The 20,914-nt window shown below is 54.3% G+C and overlaps 2 protein-coding genes across 2 annotated transcripts; both read right to left on the reverse strand.

Moving 5' to 3' along the window:
• Positions 1-3,258: 3,258 nt before the first annotated feature.
• E2F1 (E2F transcription factor 1) lies at positions 3,259-7,894 on the reverse strand. The gene is made up of 7 exons (XM_069807472.1): positions 7,499-7,894; positions 6,753-6,843; positions 5,921-6,140; positions 5,397-5,549; positions 5,127-5,241; positions 4,808-5,012; positions 3,259-4,566 (listed from the first exon to the last, which is right to left on the reverse strand). The coding sequence occupies exons 1-7, from the start codon at positions 7,691-7,693 to the stop codon at positions 4,316-4,318; spliced, it is 1,230 nt and encodes a 409-aa protein (XP_069663573.1). The 5' UTR covers positions 7,694-7,894; the 3' UTR covers positions 3,259-4,315.
• A 5,110-nt stretch (positions 7,895-13,004) lies between these two features.
• On the reverse strand, positions 13,005-20,833 carry PXMP4 (peroxisomal membrane protein 4). The gene is made up of 4 exons (XM_069807528.1): positions 20,501-20,833; positions 19,984-20,046; positions 19,193-19,391; positions 13,005-18,242 (listed from the first exon to the last, which is right to left on the reverse strand). The coding sequence occupies exons 1-4, from the start codon at positions 20,695-20,697 to the stop codon at positions 17,979-17,981; spliced, it is 723 nt and encodes a 240-aa protein (XP_069663629.1). The 5' UTR covers positions 20,698-20,833; the 3' UTR covers positions 13,005-17,978.
• Positions 20,834-20,914: the final 81 nt, after the last annotated feature.

The raw sequence follows: 20,914 nt of genomic DNA on the forward strand, positions 1-20,914 counted from the left end.
TCAAAGCAAAGCCCTGGGGGAGCCATTTTGCACTCCTGTGTTGCTAAAATCTGTTCTCGGTCCCTATTGGGATGCCTTGGGGTCAGCATGAGTTTCAGCGTGGGAAGGAGCAGCTGGAAAGTGACGGCAAAGTCAAGGGCAAAACTGCCAGTGGCAGGAGGCAGTGGGTGCCCCCAGCTCCTTCCACAGGTGCTTCGAAAGTGCACCCCGAAAGCCACCAGCAGGGAAGGGGGATGTGGCCTTGGCCCCAGCTGTGGTGGGTATGCCAGGGGTCTGCTCCCCAGGCTGGGAGGGCACAGGGACACAACTGGGCAGGAATTAAATGAAGCACCCACTTACCAGCGTCTTGTGAATAAACGATGCTGCACTTCACCTCCCTGAGCTACTTCCTTGCGGAAGAAATGCAAGTCACTTTTGGAAGTGGAAATATTGAAGCATGAGGCAGAAGCAGGCTGGCAGGGGCATGGCACCCCAGGCCAGAAGTACAACAGGGGCCTATAGAGACCCCAAAACCTGCCCAGACCCTCCAAGGGGGATTAGATTAAAGGTATAAATTCTGGCAAACTTTATGCTGTGTCAGCGTCTAATGCTGCCCCCAGCCACTGACAGCCTGTCCCAGAGCTCGTCTCACTGTTGGGCTCTCCTGACTCCTCCGAGTCCAAACCTCGCAGCACGGGGACAGGAGACCACAGGACTGCCTGAGCTCAGCACCATCTGCATCCAGCACAGCTCAGCCTGTGGATGCCCACCTGCCTGCTGCAGCGTTTGCAGGTGCCAATGGAGCCACCACTGCAGTCCAACAGCACCAGGCACCCCCAGAGCTGGACGGGCATGGTCCCTGCAGGGGCACTGCCAGGGAATGGGAGATGGAAATTAACAGGAGCCAAGAACCCATGGGGCGTGCAGGGTGCCCATCTCCCACACCATGTCTGCTTTGCCTGACAAAGAAAAGCATCCATGGTGCAGATAGATCATAAAACCAGGCAGCACCCAGGGCCACTTCCCAAAGCTGCCACGTGCTCTTCAGAAACGAGAGCCCTTACGTGAGCTATCACCAGCTTTTTCTCCAGTGATTCAAAATAGCAGGAGGGAAGCCCTTCAGCTGCATCATGAATCATCCCTGGGAGGCAGAGTGGTTATTTTTACAGTGCTCTGGCTCACGTGGAGCCGCCAACGCATCGCCCCCTGAGATGGGCTACACTGCCACAGTGGGGGACATGGTCCTGTCCCTGCTGGGGGGCCTGCTTCATGGGGACTGGGACTCCCAAGGGATCATCATCCCATGAGGTTCCCTATTAGGGGAATGTGATGGTGAATGCCATCAGAGAGGATTGCCTTTGCTCAGGGGAAAGGGGAAAAGCTGTGCTGCTACCAGGGGTTAGCTTGCTCGTGGAAATAGCCCAGCATTGCCCAGGACGTTGGCATTGAGTCCTCTCCCCTCTCCCTGTGCCCGCTGGCTCCCGTGAAAGCCAATGGCCACTTTCCTTTTGCCGGGGTCTCACCCCTTTAGGCAGCACTGCAGACCACTGTCACCCTCCACAAAAACAAAACTAAAAGGGGGAGAGGAGAAGAAGGGCTGGATCTTGCTAAGCACAGGGATGAGGATGCATTGACACATGGCTGGGCTGGGCACCCTGCAGTAAATCATAAAAGCTTCAGCACCTCTGTCACCTCAGGTGACAAATGTTGACCTTGTAAAGAACAATGCAGCAAGCACGGGACAAGGGCACATGCCCACCCACCCTGGACTTCCCGTCCTCCTGCCACCGGCTCTATGGGGCACGATCCTCATGGACTGGAGCAGCAGAAGAGCTCTTTCAGTTTAATTGCCTGAAAAAGCCCCATTTGATGGGGCAACAGCATGACAGCAAGCCACCGGCTCATCCCACTCAAGCACAGAGGACAGACAGGCTGTGTGCCATTGCCCTCCTGGCTGCTGGGTTTTGGGACAGCATGGCACACACCCCTCCTCATCAGGGTCCTCGCCAGCCCCCCTCCCGAGCCCTGGCCGGTCCCAGGGGGCTGCAGGGAGGAGGGCTGGAAGCAGGGATGGTGCAGGGAGCTGGCATCATAGACGGGGCTGAGCCGTGGAGTTTGCCACCCTCCACCGGCACACTGCTATCCATGTGTGTCCTGTGGTAAGAACAATCCTGTGGCAGCACAACGAGCTGGGGAATGCACTCGGGTGCAGGGATGGAGGCATGAGGACAGAGGTGGGATGCTAGGCAGTGGTGATGGGCTCACCGTGCCACCCCAGCACCCATCAGCAGCCCAGTCAGAACCTGGGCTCCCATTCCCTGCAAAGGCTGGCACAGGAGCAGGGTCAGCTTATGCAACATGGTCCAGGGTGAAATATTTATCAGGCTGTTTAATGGAGAAACAGGCAGGAGGCCGGCTGGGAGGAGGAGGGGAGCGAGCACACAAACATGGGAAGGAAGTGACATGTCCCTGCCTGCCACTGGGGCGGGAGCCACAGCCCCCCAGGGCCCTCTCCAGGCTGCCGGGGGGGTCCCTGGAGTCTCCAAGCATCCCTCTCCGGGGAGTCCTCGATGTCCCTCGCTCCCCAGGAAGGGGACCTTGTGCCACAGAGGGGGTTGGGGCACTCAGGGTCAGGGCTACAGCTTGCAGCCGGCTCTTCCCCACTGAACAGGGACACAGGGAACCTCGAACTTTGGGCCACAAACTGGTGCCAGCAGCTGCATTCAGGCAGGACCAAGAGGTGCTGGGGTGAACAGGGGAGCTGGGAAGTCACTGGGAGCCTGCGGTGTGGTGGATGCATGGACTGGTTTCACATTGGTCCCACGCTGCCTTCCTCCTCCCCGCATAGGAGCTGCAACCACAGGCACCCCCCATGCAAACACTGCCCCAAAAGCAGGGGGAAGGCAGGGGAGGGGGCCAGGCAGGAGAGGAGCCGAGTGGGGACAGGGGATGCCGAAAGGAGAAGCAATCCCATCCAGACCTATCGCCCCAGCCCCCTGGGGCACGGCCTCTTTGGGGGAGCAGAGGGTGGCAGGATCAGCCCCAGCTCCCATCTCACACATGGGAGTGTGTGAAGTTGCAGAAGGGAAAAAAAAACCCAACAACCTCCAAGGACCAAAGCACATCCTGCAACCCCAGGCAGTGACAAATGCTTGTGCATTTCAAGTTCAAAATGGAACACCCCCACCCCAGAATAACCCAAACCCCCTTGGTTTCTCAGGTTAGGGTCCCCACCACCCCTCATGCCCCCAGCCACCTGAGCACAGCCCTGCACCAAAGGCCAGTCAGTAGAAACCTTTATTAAACATGAAGCCCAGAGAAACACAAGCTTGTTAAAAGGCAGTAAAAGTGAAAGTGCGTCTCCAGCCTGGCCCCGGGGGGCCCTGGGACCCCCCTCTCTTCCCCTCTGCTTCTCCCAGCTCCAGTGGGCCAGAGAGGGGGAGACAGAGCCAAAAGGCTGAACGGCTGCATGGGGAGGGGAAGAAAAGCCTGGAGACAGCATTGGGTCCTCGCCCGCAGAGATGCACACCCCCCCCAGGACACCCCTTTGTCCCCCCAAAGGGACATGCACATGGTCCCAGGGCTGCCAGCCCCAGCCCCAGCCCCCCTCCCGCAGCCACCTGCCACCACAGTGGCCTTGCCAGCAGCCCTGTTTTGGCCGCGAGCAAAGCTGGGATGTGCCAGTGAGCCCCCAGTGGGGCTCTCTATGTCTCCCCCTGACCAGCACCGTCCCCCTGCTCCCTCCTGCCCCCCCCCGTCCCGGGAGAGCTCCTACATGCCATAAATAATAAATAAATACCCCACACTCAGCCAGGCTGTGGGCAGCCCCCCATGCAGGGGGACACAGCTCCAACCCAGCGCCCCCCGCATTTCCACCACCCCCTTCCCAGCACACCAAAACTTCTCGGCACCCCCACTCTGCTGCACGGCCCCCCCCCAACCCCCTTGGGAAATTAAACACTGTCCCCAGGGGACAATAATAAATTAATCAAATCTATACACAGGACTGCTTAAAGCTCTGTAACGGGCAGCCAGGGGAGGGGGGCAGCGGCTCTGCCCTGGGCAAGCCCCCCCTGATCAGGGCCCTGTGGAGAGTCCCCCAAGATGGGACCCCCACCTGGGCATCCCCCCTTGCAGGACTGGAGCTGGGGACGCCACTGGCCCCTGCCGGTCTTGGCAGGGCTGGAGGGGCAAGAAGAAAATATTGCAAAAAGGGACAGGGAGAGGAGCTGCAGGTGCTGCAGCTGGAGGCGCTGCCTGCCCTGCCTGTGAGGGCAGGAGCCCGGGGGTGCCCCCCCGCACCTGGCAACTCCCCTGCGAACACCCGGGCAGAGCCTCAGAAGTCCAAGGGTGTGAAGTCCCCAAAGTCGCAGTCGAAGAGTTCGCTGATGCCCTCACCCTCCTCCAGGCCAAAGTGGTAGTCCTGCACCTGCGGCGGTGACAGGTTGATGAACTCGTCCGCCAAGAAACCCGAAAAGTCCTCCCTGCTCTGCTCCAGGAGGGCGTCCATGGAGGCCAGTGGCGACAGGCTCACCTCCTCCACTGGGCACTTGCTGGGCAGTGTGCTCGTCCCAGGCAGCAGTGTTTCTGTGAGGATAGGAAGCAGCTGTAAATTCCACAATACTTGCCAAAAAAACCCCCCAAAAAGCAGGTTTTGGCTATGCAGGAGAACCTGCCTTCCTGCCTTGTTGAGGTGCCCAAGCATCACCCCAGCTCCTTGCTTGTGCTGACAGCAGAGGGGCTCACAGCTGCAAACACAGCAAGAACCCCTGGCCAGAGCCACCCTGCCATCACGCCAGCACCCCTGTCCCCAGCCCCAGCCGCCCACCTTGCTCTCCAGGCAGCAGCGGCATGTTCACATCCTGGGCAGGATGCAGGAGCGGGGAAGCTCTGGGCTGCGAATGGCTGGGAGATGACTCCTCTGCGGGGGCTTTGAAGGGGCTCTTGACGGGGCTACAGACCCCCGAGCTGTCCTCGGGGCAGAGGAAGACGTCGATGGGGCCCTGAGTGCTTCGCACAGAGACCTGGAAAGCCTGGGATAAGGGGAGAGGAGTGAGATAAGGAGGCGCAAGGATGCCCAGGGAGCCTGGGCTGGGCTTTGCTGAGGGCTGTGCAGACATGAGGAGCAGAGGGTGGCCCCAGCTTACCTCCGCTGGGTCCGAGACCTGCAACTGGGTCTCCGGGGGGGCTTTGATAACCATCACCATTTGCTCTGATGGGTCCACAATGCTGCGGAGATCCTGGCAGGTCACGTAGGCTGCGGTGTGGTGGGTCAAGGAGCAGACACAGGGATGTTCTCATGCAGCAGTGGGGCAGGTGGCAAAACGCCCTGACTTGCAATGCTGCTGGGTGCACCTCGGGGCTCAACTGCTCCCCCCCCCCAGCCGGCCCCATCCCAGCCCTGCACCAAAGGATATTGCTGGTTGGCAGGGTCCTCAGTGAGCAGGCGCAGCTGCACCGTGCACGTCTGGATGAGGTTGTCCAGCTGCCGCTCGGCCGCCTGCAGCTCCCGCAGCTCCTTCTCCAGCAGCCGGTGCTGGCCGGGGGCCCCCACGGTGGCCTGGTTGCCCCTGAGGAGCACCGCAGCCATCAGAAGCCTAACCTCACAGCTCCCTCTGCCCCACACCATGACTGTCTCCACCTGGGCCAGGCTAAATCCCACCCCATACCCAGGGAATCAGCTCAGGGAGCCTGAGGGAAACTCACAGACAACACAGGAATACCAATGCTGCTTGGGAGCCACCTGCAATTGAGCACAGCCTTCGCCCAGGGCTGTGGACCATGTGAAGGGGGACCCCACTTGAACCCAGAGCAGATGCTCCAGTGCTCTGCACTTCTCCATCCCAGCAAGACCCTGCTCCACTCCAAGCCTGGCCCAGGCAGCTCCCCCATCCCAGCGGACAGCCCGGCACAGCCCCACAAGCCCAGCCCAGGGACATACAGCCACTGGATGTTGTTCTTGGACTTCTTGGTGATGAGCTGGATGCCCTCCAGGACGTTGGTGATGTCGTAGATGCGCCTCTTCTGCACCTTCAGGACCTCGGCCGCCCAGTTGAGGTCCACCACGCCATCAGGCGACTGGCTTAGCAGCTCCAGGAAGCGCTTGGTGGTGAGGTTCAGCGAGGTTTCATAGCGGGACTTCTCCCCAGGAGACTTTGCCCCTGCCAGCCACCGAGGACAAGTGTGATTTAGCCACAAGAGAAACCCAGTGCTGGAGCTGAGAAGTCCCAAAACATCCCCCCCCACGCTCACAGATGGCTCGTGGACCAAGACCAGCACCCTGAAACCCATCTGGTTTCTCAGGGCAATGGGGTGAGCTTTTCATATCTTCCATGGGAAGGATGCTGCAGGACCTGGCGCGGGCTCTGACACCTGTGCTCAGCCGTGACCACAAGCTCAGTTCTGACACCAAGGTGCCAGGCAAGGGACAGCGGGGAGATGATGGAGGGTCCACCTGTGCCTGCACTGACACCATGCTGGTGGCTACAACTCCATCCCACAGGGAGGGATGGAGCCAGCGTGGTGCCCAGCAGACAGGCAGGACAACCATGCCATCAGCCCAGGGGGACAGCAGCACGGGCTGGAAAGAGCGGCCAAAACCAGCCTGGCCCCAGGAGCAGCCTCTCCAAACTGACACGAAGGGACGGGGAGAAGCTGCCAGGGACAAGCCCGGAGTTGCAGCCCAGCCTGTGGGCAGCAGAGTGGGGCTCCCGGACACCCTGCTCTGGGCTGGGCTGGCTTGGGGTGGGAGGTTGGGGGAGCAGAGCCAGTACCTTTAGAGGGGTTTCTGGCCTTGCCCCGGCCCACCGGCAGGCTCTCCGCTATGTACTGGTGATCCGTCTCCAAGTTCAACTTCCTCTTCACCTACAAGGGATGGGGCTCATCAGAGGGATGGCCACCGCCACAGCCCCCCACAGTGCTCATGACAAGAGTGCAGCTGTGATAGACCGCCAAGGGATCCCCCCTCCGCCAGGGACATAGCACCACGGGGTATGGAAGCTCCTGCTCCTGACAGGAACGGGTTGACGGGAGCAGCACCCCGGCTGCCACGCATGCCAGCGGGAATGGGGGACTGGCCCAGCCGCGGGGGGCCCCACCACGCTGCGGGGAGCACCCCAAAGCAGGCGTGGGCCTCAGGAGGGGAAGGCAAAGCACGGCCCAACTCCGGGGCACGTGGTTTCTGGAGCGGCAGCTGGGGAAGGGCCGCGCTCGGCAGGTGTGCTGCGTGGCACGGTATGGCGCGGCACGGCTGGTATAGCACGGCACAGCTGGGCACAGAGCATAGCACGATATAGAGCACGGCATGGCACGGGGTAGCAGCGTATACCAGGGCACGGCGTGGCACAGCCCCGCCCGGCCCGGTACATAGCCCGGCCCGAGGAGGCCCAGTATTGCACGGCTCGACACATAGCGCGGCCCGGTATACATCACGGCCCCGCCGGAGCCCGCAGGGTCCTGGGCTCCGCCGCCGCCCCCGCCCCCGCGCCGCCCCCTCCCCGTCCCGGCCCCCGGGGGTTACCGGCGGGCGGCCCAGCGCTGGCCGTCTCGGCGCGGCGCCGGGGCGGGCGGGCTGCGGCGTGGCGAAGAGCAGGAGGTCGGCGTCGGGGTGGCCGCTGCCCGCGGGTTCTTCGGCGGCGGAGACGATGAGGAGGTGCGGGGAGGCGCTGCCCAGCAGCGCCGCCAGCCCCGCCGCGCCGCCCGCCGCCGCCGCCATGGCTCACATGGCCGCCGGGGCGGCGGGCGGCGCGGCGGGCAGGGCGCGGGCAGGGGCGCGGCCCATGCCGGGCGCGGGGCCGCTCCGCTCGGTTCGGCTCCGCGCCCGCCGCCGTATTGTTCGGCGCGCCGGCCCCGCGCGCCTTTGCGCGCCAAATCCTTTTTGCCGCGAAAGCGGCGCGAGCCTCCCCGCCGCCCGCCCATTGGCTGCGCCCGCCGCCGGGCGCCGCGGCGGGTAAGGGAGGGGGAAGCGGGGGCGCCGTCCTATTGGTCACCGCCGCCGAAGCGACGGGCGGTGCCGCTCGCTTATTGGTGGCGGACGGCGGCGCCGGACCCGCTGACAGGCGGCCAATCGGCGGCGCCGCGCCGAGGCAGGGGCCAATCGGGGGGCGGCTCGGGGACGCGCCGCGGGGGTCGGCGGCGGAGGCGGCGGGGGGGGGGGGACGACGGCGACCGCCGCCGTCCCCCCCCCCCCCCTCCGCCACCCCGCCGCCCCCGGGATCCCCCTTCCGAATCATCCCCAGCGACGTGCACGGAGGAGTCTCGTGTGTCCCGGGCCCGGGCTCCGGTTCTTACCCCGTCGAGGTGACGGGTTTCCGGCTACGGGTGCAGCTGTTCTGCGGATGGCGGGGGAGGGTACTGGCACCCACACCCACGAGCAAAGTTCACATCACCCTCCCCCGCGGAGTCTGCCCACCCCTGGGGCCCGGATGAGACACCGGTGGAGAAAAGGCGGGGGATTTGGGGCTCTGGGGGGTGTCCCAGGCTGCCCCCCCGACGTCCCCCCTCCCCGGGGGGGTGACGGTAACTCCAGCCTTGCCCGGGCTGGTGGCATCCCCTCGCCGCAGGGGCAGCCCCGCAGCGGTGCTTGTCAAGGAGCTGGTGGGCGTCACGGGGTGCTCAGCCTTGCCGGGGTGCAGCCTTAGTCTGCTGTACTGTGGGGGCAACGTTCTCGGGGGGATGTTGGGACTCTTGTACCGTGTTTGTAAGACTGGTGGAGGGAAGAAGGGATGAGTTTGGGATTGTGCCATCTCCCTTGTTGCAAAGTTGCCCCGAGACTGTGGATGAGGCCATCCGGCAAGTCGTGAGGCTTTGGGCTCTGATACTGCTCGAGGGGTCCAGCTCGCACGGAAAGATTGGGATGTTGCAATCCACTCTGTTTGTTTGCTGGATGATTCACGACATTTTGTGTTTACAAACACCGAACAGCTGTGGACCTCAGCAGCTTCTTCAGCACTAGTTGATAACGCCTTGCAGGGCAGCACAGAGAAAAAGCTCTGCTGGAAGCAAAGCTGCACTTGACCGTGCCGGCAGCAGGACTGTGCAGCCAGGGGGGAGGCAGGGGCAGAGGGGACGGCAGCCGGAGCTGGGAGTAGTCCCGCCACACCGAGAGAGATGATAGTCCACTCACGAGACACGGCACAGGCGGCTCCCACCATCAGCATCTCCCACATGCAGGACGCTGATAACCTTCCTGCTGCATGAGAAAGCATAATTAAAAAGGAAAAAAAAAAAATCCTTCCAATAAACCCCCCCAACATTTAAAGACTAGGCCTTTCCTAGGGCCCAGAGATGTTGAAGCTCATGGGCAAAGCGTGGAGCATGAGTCTCCGCCAGGCACCCAAAACCCATCTGAGCCTATCCTAGGGTTTAAACCCTCTGTGCCCCCCACGATTTGCCCCATGCATCCCCGGGGGACCCCGTGGTCGAGCACGGTGGCCAGCAGCCCCTTGCTGCTGCCGCGCAGGGCTGTGGGCCAGCACTGGCTCCTGGCCTGGTGCTGCTGCCAACCCCGACCTGCCCGGGACGCAGCAGACAGGGTGTTTTTTCCACCAGTGCGTGGGATGCGGGAGGCATTCACAGCGATGAGTTAAATCCTTTGCTGCGGAGCAGATCCTGACACGCAGTGCCCCTGCGCTGGCCTAGCAGGTTCTAGGCTTTAAAGGATTTTATGCTGGATACTTTGGCAGTGGCTGCAATTCCCCTGCAGGACAGCCAGCACGGAGCAGTGCCATGATTTCCCTGGATTCCTACATCTTTAAATACGCCAGTAACATACTGCATGTCCGTGACCGATCATACCACCTCTCCGTGCCTCATTTCTTCATCAGCAAAGAGCAAATAGAAATGCTGCCTTGCTTAAGGGAAATTAATACAGTTAATTAACGCTTAGCCCTTCTAATATTCAAGGGCCTGCTCTCTGGAGCCCTTGCACTGCAATATCATCATTACTGTGAAGCATAAGCAACAGTTAGACCAGATGTTTGCCCACAGTTAATGTTTCTTCCATCTGGGGAGGGGAGAAAAAGGCAACCCCAACAGCCGGGCAGGAGCAAACGGCTGGCAGTGCTCTCCCTGTCCCTGGGGAGCCTCGGCCAGGCGCTTCCTGGGGTGATGCAGGGTTTGGGACACAGCTGCTGCACCAGCTGCTCTCACTCTGCTCACAAAGGCTGGTTTCCACCCCCCACCACCCTCCCCAATTCATGCCAGAGCTTATTCGTAGGGAGCAGGCTGTGCTCTGCCCCCCTTTCCCCTGAGCTGCCACGCTGCCTGGCTGCACTGCAACTTCTCCAAGGCTTTTAGTGCTGGCAGCGCTGAAAAAGGGCAGTTGCAAAGACAAATGAAAGGCAAATGTTGGTGGGAGAAGGAAGGGCAGGGGCTTTTCTTGCATACATATGAGGGAAAGCAGATGAACCCCGTCTCCTGCACAGCTGCAGCCTCCTCCCAGTCTCACCAGCCCTGCTAAGGAGTGGAGACGTGCTCCCAAGATTAGCTGTCTGGCGGGTGCTGCACAAAGATAAAAGTCCTGTCTCCATGGCCGCACTTGGTCATGACAGGATCAGGAAGGCTATTCATACACTTTGTACCCCAGCTGGATTTACCCTGCAGCAGTCACCGAGTTCAGGTGGGTCTTGGCTGCCTTGCCCATTGGGACAGGCTCAGGCCAAGGGATGTCTGCTGGTCCCTGTGCTGAAGGAAAAGCACAGACCGGGGCTGCAGATGGAGCCGGAGCTGGTATCTACATTGCAAAATCATCTCCTGGCAGTGGGAGCAGACAGGAGGAGAGCTGGCAGGATGCAAACCTGCATCCCTGTGCTCAGTTAACCTTAGCACGTAGGTGTCCCAGAAGCACATTTAGTGTCCTTGTCATCTGTAGTGAGGTCCTACTTTCAGCAGTTCCCACACGGACTGCGCTGAGCTGTCACACTGGAATGACTGCATTGCGTGAAGGGAAGCGCGACTTCCCCCAGGGTCTCCTGCCAATGCTCCTGCCCCCAGCGCTTTGGTTCAGGTGACAGCAAGCCGACAGTGTGGCACACTCTTGCTGCAAGAGGACCTGCGGAGCGGACAGGCAGCTGGGGAAAGCCCAGAGCCCCCACAGTCCTGCGATCCTGACCTTATTGCCCTCCACCTGTCACCTTAACCATTGCCTTCTTTGTATGGGAACCGAAGTGATTTTCTGATAGCACAAATAACTAAAGCTTGCTTGCAGCACAAGGGAGACCATCACTGGTTTGGGTGTCTTCTCTCAGATCCCGGTCCCAAAAGCTAGGAACTGCCTGTTCCCTTGCATCTTGTTACAGAAGACTACACCAGCAGCTCTTCTCCCAAGACATCAATCAGGTCAGCTACTTTCTTGGATGCTGGGCACAACAGATTCAGCAGTGTTATTTCGTTCTCTCGTATGATGGCATTTGTTATTAGAGCTCACAAAGCAGAAGCAACAGGGGCATGGAGCCCACTTGCCCCCCGCTCTGCTCTTCACAGCCAAACAGGGCGATCTTGTTCCAGCTTCCGTAAGACAGAGTAGTACAAATGTCTGGTTTCCCCGCCAGCTGCTAAAAGCCACTCTGTTCGACAAGGGTCTTCGACCTCCTTCACTCAAGGCCTGCAGAGGAATGGAGAGGCTCAAGTGTTTCTCTCCTTGCACAGTGGCACATTGTGCAAACAGCCTGGTAGTCATCAAGCAGTACATTTGGGAATAAGCCCCTTGATGTTGCCTTCTGTGCTTTAGCCTTTACTTAGACTTAGTAACTAGCTAGTCCAAGTTCACTTCCCAGCAGGTTCAGAGCATGGTCACTGGCACTGTGAACCCAAAAGGAACGTAAAGTGTCAGAGCAAAACCTGTAGCTCGCTCAGAGCTTCACTTAGAACAGAAGAAGGGCTCAGGTACAGTAATGATGTTTTGAGAGGGGGGAAAAAAACCACTTTAAGATAGGACTGACATCAGTTTGGAGGTGTTAATTTGGCTTCTCATGGGCCTGGGCTGGACACTCCAGTATTACAGCAGCTACAAGGCAGGAGGTTTTGTCTTACAGCTACTCAGCACTCCCCTCGCAGAGGGACCTTCTTCTGCTTGGGATCAGGACCTCCCTTACCTGCCTGTGCCGTAGGGAGCTCTTCACACAGGGACTGCTTTATCTCTACTACCACAGCTGCTACCTCTATAGCATATTCTCTGTAGCTCTGAGCTTGGAAGAGACAGAAAAATCATCTATATACATCCTTATTTTGTCTTAACTATTTGTGTATGTCCTTATTTTGTTCAGCTAACCGGCAAAGCAGGTTCGGACTTGTGTCCAGTGCTGCGTACCTATGCCCTGCTCTGGCAGATGGTCCTGCTGCAAGCTGTCTGCCCTAAAGAGGAGTATTTGGGCAAGGACCAGGCACACAGGCTGAAGCCAGGACTCCACCTGTGAGTGGGGCAGTCACCAACAGAGCTTCCTCCAGCTGACTTCTCTTTGAACACTTGCATGCTCTCTGCAACCACTCGCACACGTTCCTGGCGGACTGCAAGGCACCAAGGAGCAGTCTGCCCCGTAACCATGTCACCCCAGGAATACCCAATGGGACAGATGGACTCTTTGCTAGCTGCAATGCAAGAGCCAGTCACACTCCGTCCCATTTACACTGCATTTGAGCGTCTCTAGTTTGTACGTGCTACAAACCTCCCAGCATAGCCCCAATTTGAGTCACTTGGTCTGAAGACACAGCACGCTAAGCAATCCAAACAGCTATGGCATAGGAAAGTTCATGCTTAAAAAAAACAAAAAACCAAACCAAACAAAAAACCAGCCACCCCAATTTGCCTTTGCAGCTAGGATCCTTACCTGAGCAGGCCAGTGTTGCAGTGCTTAAATCTGATGGTGTGGTCAATGCAGCACTGGCTATTGCCTCCAAGCTGGTAACAGGAGGGCACAACCAATGCCAACAATGCACTCCGTGCATGACTTCTCTACATACAGGGCTAGTAATGTGCAGTAATTAAGCATTACTTCATATATTTTAGCTTAATAATGATGACAGTAGAAAAAGACAAAAAATTAGGTTTTTATTACTATTATAGAAAGCACAGTATTATAATATTCAAAGAGTGATTATACAGAAATAATCTGCAAATGAGTTTAGCAGAAAGTCTTGGATTGATGTACTACACTGACTGCACAAGGAGTCACCACTGCCCCCCTTTTCACATATTTTAAAAATCAAAAACTGAGACATTCCTACAAGCATTCTGATCAGCATAATTACAAGTTACCTGAGTTTATGTTCTTAACTTTATTCTACGCTGTCAGAAAACCAGGGCCTGGATTACACAGCAATTATGAACACAAAATATATACCAAAACCAAGGGTAATAATATTGTATTATAGAGCATTTAATTTTGTTTTTCCCCCTCCTCACTACCAGTCTCATAAGGAAATGAGACAGATGAAAATTCCTCTAAGTGAAGAAAAAAAGTTACCTCCTCCAACAATCTGGTATGAACACACAGGTTGAAAATTCAAGATTAGCACCCCTAAATATTAACAGTGGCAGACAGACATTAAGCTGGATAGCATTACGCCTTATTTTCTCTCCTCCCTTATCTGCTGGATTTCAAAACCAGCCTCAGAAAACCAAACACGTTCTGCTCAGGTTGGCGTAATCCAGGAAGACAAACACAACCTGAGAAATAGGAAACAGCACGTGGCTTGGGGTACTATCTGAAGGTCATATTTGTGCTGACACACTGAAAAGGAATTTGAGTCACAGCAGTTTCTCCTGTGTACGGGTATCTGCATGGGGTTCTGGTTACTCCACTACCACCAGCCATCCATGACAGCTCCCAGCTGGCTGCAGAGCTTGGCATGCACAGGGGACCCTTTGCAGTCACAGGGGGTCTGCACGGACACTGGTTTTGGTCTACTTCAGCAGTCAGAGATCATCCCTGCACTTCTGCCCACCCAGCTCGGTTTAAAGCAGAGCTTGAATACGTATGCTACCAGGGCAAGAAAGTCTCGCAGCACCAATATCAAAGCTCTTTTGCAGCCTGTCCCTCCTGGCCCAGCGGTCCAGAGCAGGGGTGGTTATTGCCCAGACACATGGATGGTGACCAGGACAAAGCACGCCATCACACTGCGAACACAGGTTCACATCTTACAGCAGCAGCAACCTCCATAAGCACTTCTCTGTGGCACTAATTGGACAAGCACAGGTTTTTCTTTCAGAAATATCCTCCCCTTAGCTGGAAGGATCAAACACAGTACAGAAAACCTCAGCTAAACCAAATGTCATGCACCCATTTAATTTTCACCTTTGTTAAATAATGTAATTGTCCCGGAAATGGTTCTTCAGCAATCCTGATGGGCAGCGCTAGCATACAATCTGGCCTCCAAAGAGAAGTGAAGCACAGTGGGTATGCTAGGGCAGCATGCAGCGGCAGTAAATAACCCTGAGCTTGCTTTGTTCCTTCATAAAATAAATGATTAATAGCTCACTATAGCCAGTCTACTGTTCAAGGCTTGCTGAAAACTTTTGATCAGTTTGATTTGTTAACCTTTAAAACTGCCTCTAAAAGAGGCTTAAAAACTGGAGAAGCATAATTTTAAAATGAACACTTCAATTTCATCCAGTAATCCTAATTTTTGACAAACTGAGCTAAGCATCAAGACGCTCTGCTCCTTTTTAGAGGCACTCAGCATCTCACAGCCAGGTGTCGAGAAAGAAATAACAAGGGAAAATAAAGTCGATGGTAGACAAACAAACCCACGTTCATCTTAAAATTCAAAACTGATCAGGGCTGGGGGCACTTCTTTGTGATTCTTAAGCATTTGGCTGATTCGCAGGTGGCTTCCCAACTGCCTCTATTTCTTCTGGTTTTAATGCTAATAAAAAAGGAACACAAACAGGGGACACAATTCCCCACACAATGCAATGGGGGAGGGCAGGGAGGGTAACTTATGTATCCGAAAAGTCTGACTCAGACAAATTACTTCTAGTTCACTTCCTTACTACACGCCCGCATTGTTCCAACACCTTGGTAGCATAAGGGGTTCATCCCCAGCTATCTGGTCACAGAAACAGCAATGCAGACTAATGCCATTAAAGAACTGTTCCAATTACTTCCCTGGGGAAAGAAGTGACTTGCAGCTTAACATCCTGCCCCAACGCAGCAGGAAAACCAACCGTCCGCAAACACCCGGCTAATGGCTGCTGCTATAGGGGACCTGCTCCTGGGATGAGCTGCAGTTTGTCATCCAGGGACAGCAGCTGGGTCCTGGATCAGAAGTACAGATGGTTGGAGGCTCGGGCACAATTTGCTTTGAAAGTGAAGTTGGTAATAGATTCCCAAGAGAAAAAGGGCATTTTGAACTAAGTATGACTGATGGCCGCTGCTGCCAGGTTGATACTAGAAACTTGCTATTGGCTTGTTTTTGCCATCTAGAGAGGACAGAGATACTACAGTAGTGTAAAAAGAACAGGACAGGTCACTTGTCCTTCATGTGGCCAGAGAAGCACTCCACAAGCAGCCACATGGTTGCAGTGGTAGAACTACTAGCAGAAGAAAGTAATTTTGCTCTAAGGGAATCACAAGCCTTTCTCAGAGAAAAGAATGCCAGCTATAAATTAAAAAGGTTAAAAACTTACAGACACTCAGCTCACATAACCAGCCTGCACCATCTTTTGCTACGATAATTATACATGGTCAAGGATTTGTAAGTCTAATAGTTTTAGGGAGAAATTCTCAAGCCATAGCTGTCAGATTGCGGAAGGGTTTTCTGAAATCCCATTAAAGCTTGCAGGAATTCAGCAATATTAGCAGAATACTAACATTCTTACTTGGAACAATATTGAGGCTTCTGACATAAAAATAGAGTGCTGCACTTGCACTGCTTCAGATATCCAGCAGTGGTGCAAATAATGATACGATGTTTATAAAGCAATCAGACCTCACCTGTAGCTCCAGTATTTTTTCTGTACTTGAATCTTTAAGCTTACCTCCACCAAGCAAAATATTTAACCATGAAGAAACAAACCTAATTCCTAACTCATAGCTTTCCTGGGGTCTATCTGATTAAATACTGATCAGTGTTCAAATTCAAGTGTTAAGTACAGACTGTAACAGCAGGTGAAGTTAAATGTTAAAGGTACCACAGATAGTTATTATGGCAAAGCAGTATCTTGGGTTTTGGCCACCAAACATGAGTAAGTCATGGATTTGCATGGCATGAGTGCAATGAAGCTTCTGTCTCTATACTGTAAGATCTCACAGTGAATGTAGTTGGACTCGCCCTTAGATTCAGTACAAGAGCCAAAAGATTGTACTCCTACTCCACCTGAGCCACTCAGGATGCAATTCAATCCCAAACATTCCAGCACCATACAGACTATGGGGAGGGGAACATTTCACTCTCCCTCTTGCTGACAGACAGTGGAGAAATAAAGAGCAAAGCAGCGCTCAGAATATGTGTAATAGTAGTAAAAGAGCTTAGGAGGACAAGGAAAAATTACTTAAGAAATTGAGAATTTTTTTCTGCTCAGAAGCTACCTGAACTTAAATGTACTGTTTCAGTCATACCATTGAATATGACAAATTGCTAGAGCCTAGTGTGTAAAGAGACTGCAAAAGACAATGAAGAACAGCATCAGCAGGATTATGAAATTACATGGTCAGATCAGGATGGAAAAGCGGATGGGTACAGGAAGAGCGAACAAAACAGTCCTGATTGACCCAAAAGGGAATGGTTAGCACAGGGAACTTAACGACTCTCTTGCAAATATCACCACATAAAACCAGTGTGTCAGGAATTATTTTAATGTACATCATTCAGTGAATGGTATAGTGTTATAAGGCAGTGTAAGCACTTTGCACTGTTAACAGTTTGAATTTATTAATTTTAAACCAGTTTTTGTTCTCAGCTATCTAGTCAATCTTCTGTTAAAGCCCAGCGTGTGCCGCACTGTATCTGGGGCTCAGTAGTGTATTTTTAAGAGGAAGAATAAGATATATTCATCTGCGGCCTCAACCTGGCTCAGCAACAAGCCCGCACAAACTACAGGTACATTTAAGTTTGAATACAGCTACCAAATGCCACTGCTGTGGAGGGTAGATTCTGGACCCAAGAGAAACCCATGTGCTTATCTTCCACCAAAATAAAAGTGCTTGTTAAAAGCATTGCTTGCTTCTACATACAAAGTACCCAGTGTGATATCTGAGGGCGTGCAATGTGCCTCAGCCTGTTTTCAAAGGAGTCTAAGTTGCATAACTGTTTTTGGTATTTAGTTCAAGCAGCTTTTAAAAACTTTACAAATAAGTGTAAAATAATTCCAGGGTATTAATTAGCGCACTCTGCGTAGGGACAGATTCAGCCCAAGTGCATGAAACTGAGCAAAAATAGTCCTTCCACGCCTGACTTACCAGGCTCATACCAGACAATCTTTAACAGTTTTATTCTCAAACATCTTATTGTCTCCCCGAGGGAAAACTGCAGAGAAACTCTCTTAAGGAGCACACAACTGTCCTTGTAATAGTTTAAACAAGATTTCCAGTCAGCTACAGAAATCAAGAAATTATGTCCCTGCTTTCGGATCTGAGCAGGTCCCCCACTCCCATCACACCACAGCGAGCACAGCAGCACAGAAAAATGCTTCTGTCTTGCAAGCATGCAGACGATCCCTAGAACATTTTTCATCATTAGACAATCTCTCCACTTACCATCAGGCTGTCATTTTGTAAGTACATTTACTGTCTTTAAACACAAAAAACCCTAAAAGCCATACTTGCAGGGAAAATAAGGCCTCTTTTTAAAAAAAGACTGCAACAAGTTTCCGTGGAGTATTTACTTGCTCTAAACAGAGCCAAGAGAAGACTAATTAGAACATTTTGGCCAGGATACAAGAGGCAACTCTGCTTGACAGATGTGATTTTTTTTAAATTAACCAGTCAAAAGCAATAGAATAACCTTCTCTCTTAGCTGCTGGAAGGTACCATCCCATTCAAAGATGTTTTACAATGAACCACCTACTTGCTGTCTGTTCTTTTGTTATAAATGAGAAAGTCAGAAATGTCATGCCATACATTACTATCGTCATATAGGTAGGTCATGGAGGACTGCAGAGAAGGCTGCAGAGTTTGCCGGTGGTATTCAAAGAGCCAGAGAACTGTCCCCCATATCAGAGCAGCGACAAGCGGAAAGGGATCCTGCTTTGGCTGTGGGACATAGCCCTTTTCCACTGCCAGCCGAGACAAGCCGAACAGGATACGAGAAAGCAGGTACATAATGATCTGCATGAAGAGAAAACCCAAAGAACATTACGTCAATAACCTGACTAGATATACTAGCCAGGTTAAGTGATTAAGAAATGATAAGCCAGGCAAAAGGGGCAGAAACAATTTACCCAACTGAAAAGCAAACAGGTTGTAGGTTCACATATCAAGCAGTCTTTATAAATGGAGATGTTTGTGTCTTCCCTACATCCTCAAACTCCTACTTCTCTGCTGGTGCTCTGATTTAGGACAAGTTACACTTCATGCAACACATCTTTGCAGTTGCACAACTTTTGTCTTTGCTCACTTAATGCTACTCACAGAGCAGCCCTGCTAACCTGCCAAGCAGATACAAACTCAGTAGTTTGGATGCATCCTAAAACCAGACTGAAAGTATGTTCTTGCAGGGCATTGCACAACACCACTTTTGATTAATCTGCATCTGTGTGTTTTACTGACTGATTAATCTGTGACTGTGTTAACAACCAGCTTTAAATCAAACATCCCCTGAGCAGCTTTTGTCAGGTTAACCAGTTAAGTGTAGCTCAGTAACCGATTGTGCTCTACACTCACAACATTCAAGCTAAAGGGTTTAACCTTGCGAGTAGGCAGAGTAGGAGCACACAGTCAGTTACCACAGCTCAGATGACAGGTAGGGTAACCAAATGGCTTTGGATTGTGTGACTGCCTGCCTGCCTTCCTAGGTATATGAGTGCAGCTCTGCAGGTAAACCTGGGCTTTTAGCGCTCAAACTGCACACACCGTTCACGAAGGCACACAACCACCTCTAGAATTTGAATGCAGAGCAGCCAAAACAAGAACTTGTGCAAAGAGGAATATGGTAAAAGAGTAATGCCATGTGGTAAGAACCACCAGAAACATGCCAGGCTATACCAACCACTTCCCGGCACATGATCATCCAACTGTTGGGCTTTTTTGTCAAGGAAACTTTTAAAGAACGCATTTACCTGGCTGTTGATGGGATTGTTCTCACCGAACACTAGCCAACCCCCAATGCAGGCTGCAAAGAAAGAATGAAATGGAATTTGTTTCCCCTGTAGTCGGGACTGCAACGCCATCAGCCCCTTGTAGGTGGACACAAAATACGCCAAGTTCCGGGAATGAGTGTACGTAGCCTGAGCAATCGATTTCAATTTCTCTCTTAAACTGAAGAAAAGAAACAGACAATTAGCAGAGCAAAAAGGCAGGACCACTGCAGTCACTCAGCCTGGATGCTACGCCCCTCTGGCCTGCCCATCTAGACGGATAGCTGGGGCACCCCATGGGACATCTTGTGAGGGAAGAGAAATCCCGTCACCTCTGGCTCACTCATCAGAATACAGCTCTACTTAGGCTGCAGACTGTGCTTCTGTCTAATTCTATGACTAGTCAAGCAGCCTTTTTTTTATTATTTTTTGCCTAAGTGCAAACCTCTGGCATAAGCGGGGAAAGCCACAACGCGCACTGCTATAGTTTGGCTTCCCTCACTTGAACGGAGAGCAGAGTGCTGCTGTTTGCATCTGGTAACTTCTCCTCTGCCCATTGGTTCTCATCAGCCATTCTATGAGTGGTTGACCCCCATGAGTATGTATATTTGTGTGTGCATATGAATTGTCCTGCTTAGTTCTCAGAACAACAGGCTATGGACATGGCTCACATATGCTTCTGCTCTTTAAGCCCTCTGGTAACATGAAAAATTGAATGCTTGAATGAAAGCGTTCTAAGCAGTAATGCAGAAATACAAAACTAGGGTTCATACCTTCCGCTCTTGAATAGAAAAGTCATCACCAGGGCATGCGGGCCACGAATTTTTGCTCCATAACTGCAAAAGTGAATAGATATTGCAGAATTTTTGTATTATAATATGAAATGATCGTATTTCTAATCTACTGACAACCAAAAGATGCTACTTAAGCATCTACGTCTTATTTGTAAGTCAGCCCAGTAGCAGCAGCACACCAGACCAGAAGGAGTCCAGGCCACAGGCTTACCGGAACACACACCCCAATAAGCCAGGCCCAAAGGGGACCCCAAAACCAGTTAAAACCTCACCTACGGGTGAGAGGGAGGGAAACGCCTCTCCCGAACCTCCACCACAACAGCCCCGGCCTCCTTACAGGCAAGGAGGACACACGGCGGCCTTCCCGCGGCTCTCGGGGCGACTGGGCCCCGACGGAACCGAGACAGCACCCCCTCCCCCTTTCCCCCCGGGCCCGGCGCCCCCTCCCTCCCTCTCTCTCTCCCTCCTTCCTCTCAGCCGCCCCCGCCGCACTTACACGGCCCCGTTGCGGAAGCCCTTGAGGACGGCGAGCGCGGCGCGGTAGCGGTGCTGCTGCAGGAGGGCGTTAGCGGCGCGGAGCAGGGCGCGGAGCGCATCCCCGCCGCCGGCCATGGCGGACCTCCCGCCGGGACCGGCCTGGGCCGCCGACAGCACGCACGCTTCCGGGGGCGGGACCCCGCCCGCCGCACGCATAGGCTCACCCTGCCGTCCATCGGCGCTCTTGGCCAACAGGCGGCGCCACCCTAATAGCCCATGGGTGGGGAGCGTCTGCCTTGCAGCCAATGGGGGGCGCCCGGAGCGCCTCGCCCATCCCCTCCCGCTGAGGGCGGCGGCGGGGCCCCGCTCGCCGCCGTCGGCCCCGCGGGGCGGCCCGGCCCGGAGCGGCGCGGGTCATGGGGCCGGGGGGCGC

Source organism: Haliaeetus albicilla, chromosome 2 (assembly GCF_947461875.1).
Source record: "Haliaeetus albicilla chromosome 2, bHalAlb1.1, whole genome shotgun sequence".
Lineage (NCBI taxonomy): Eukaryota > Metazoa > Chordata > Aves > Accipitriformes > Accipitridae > Haliaeetus > Haliaeetus albicilla.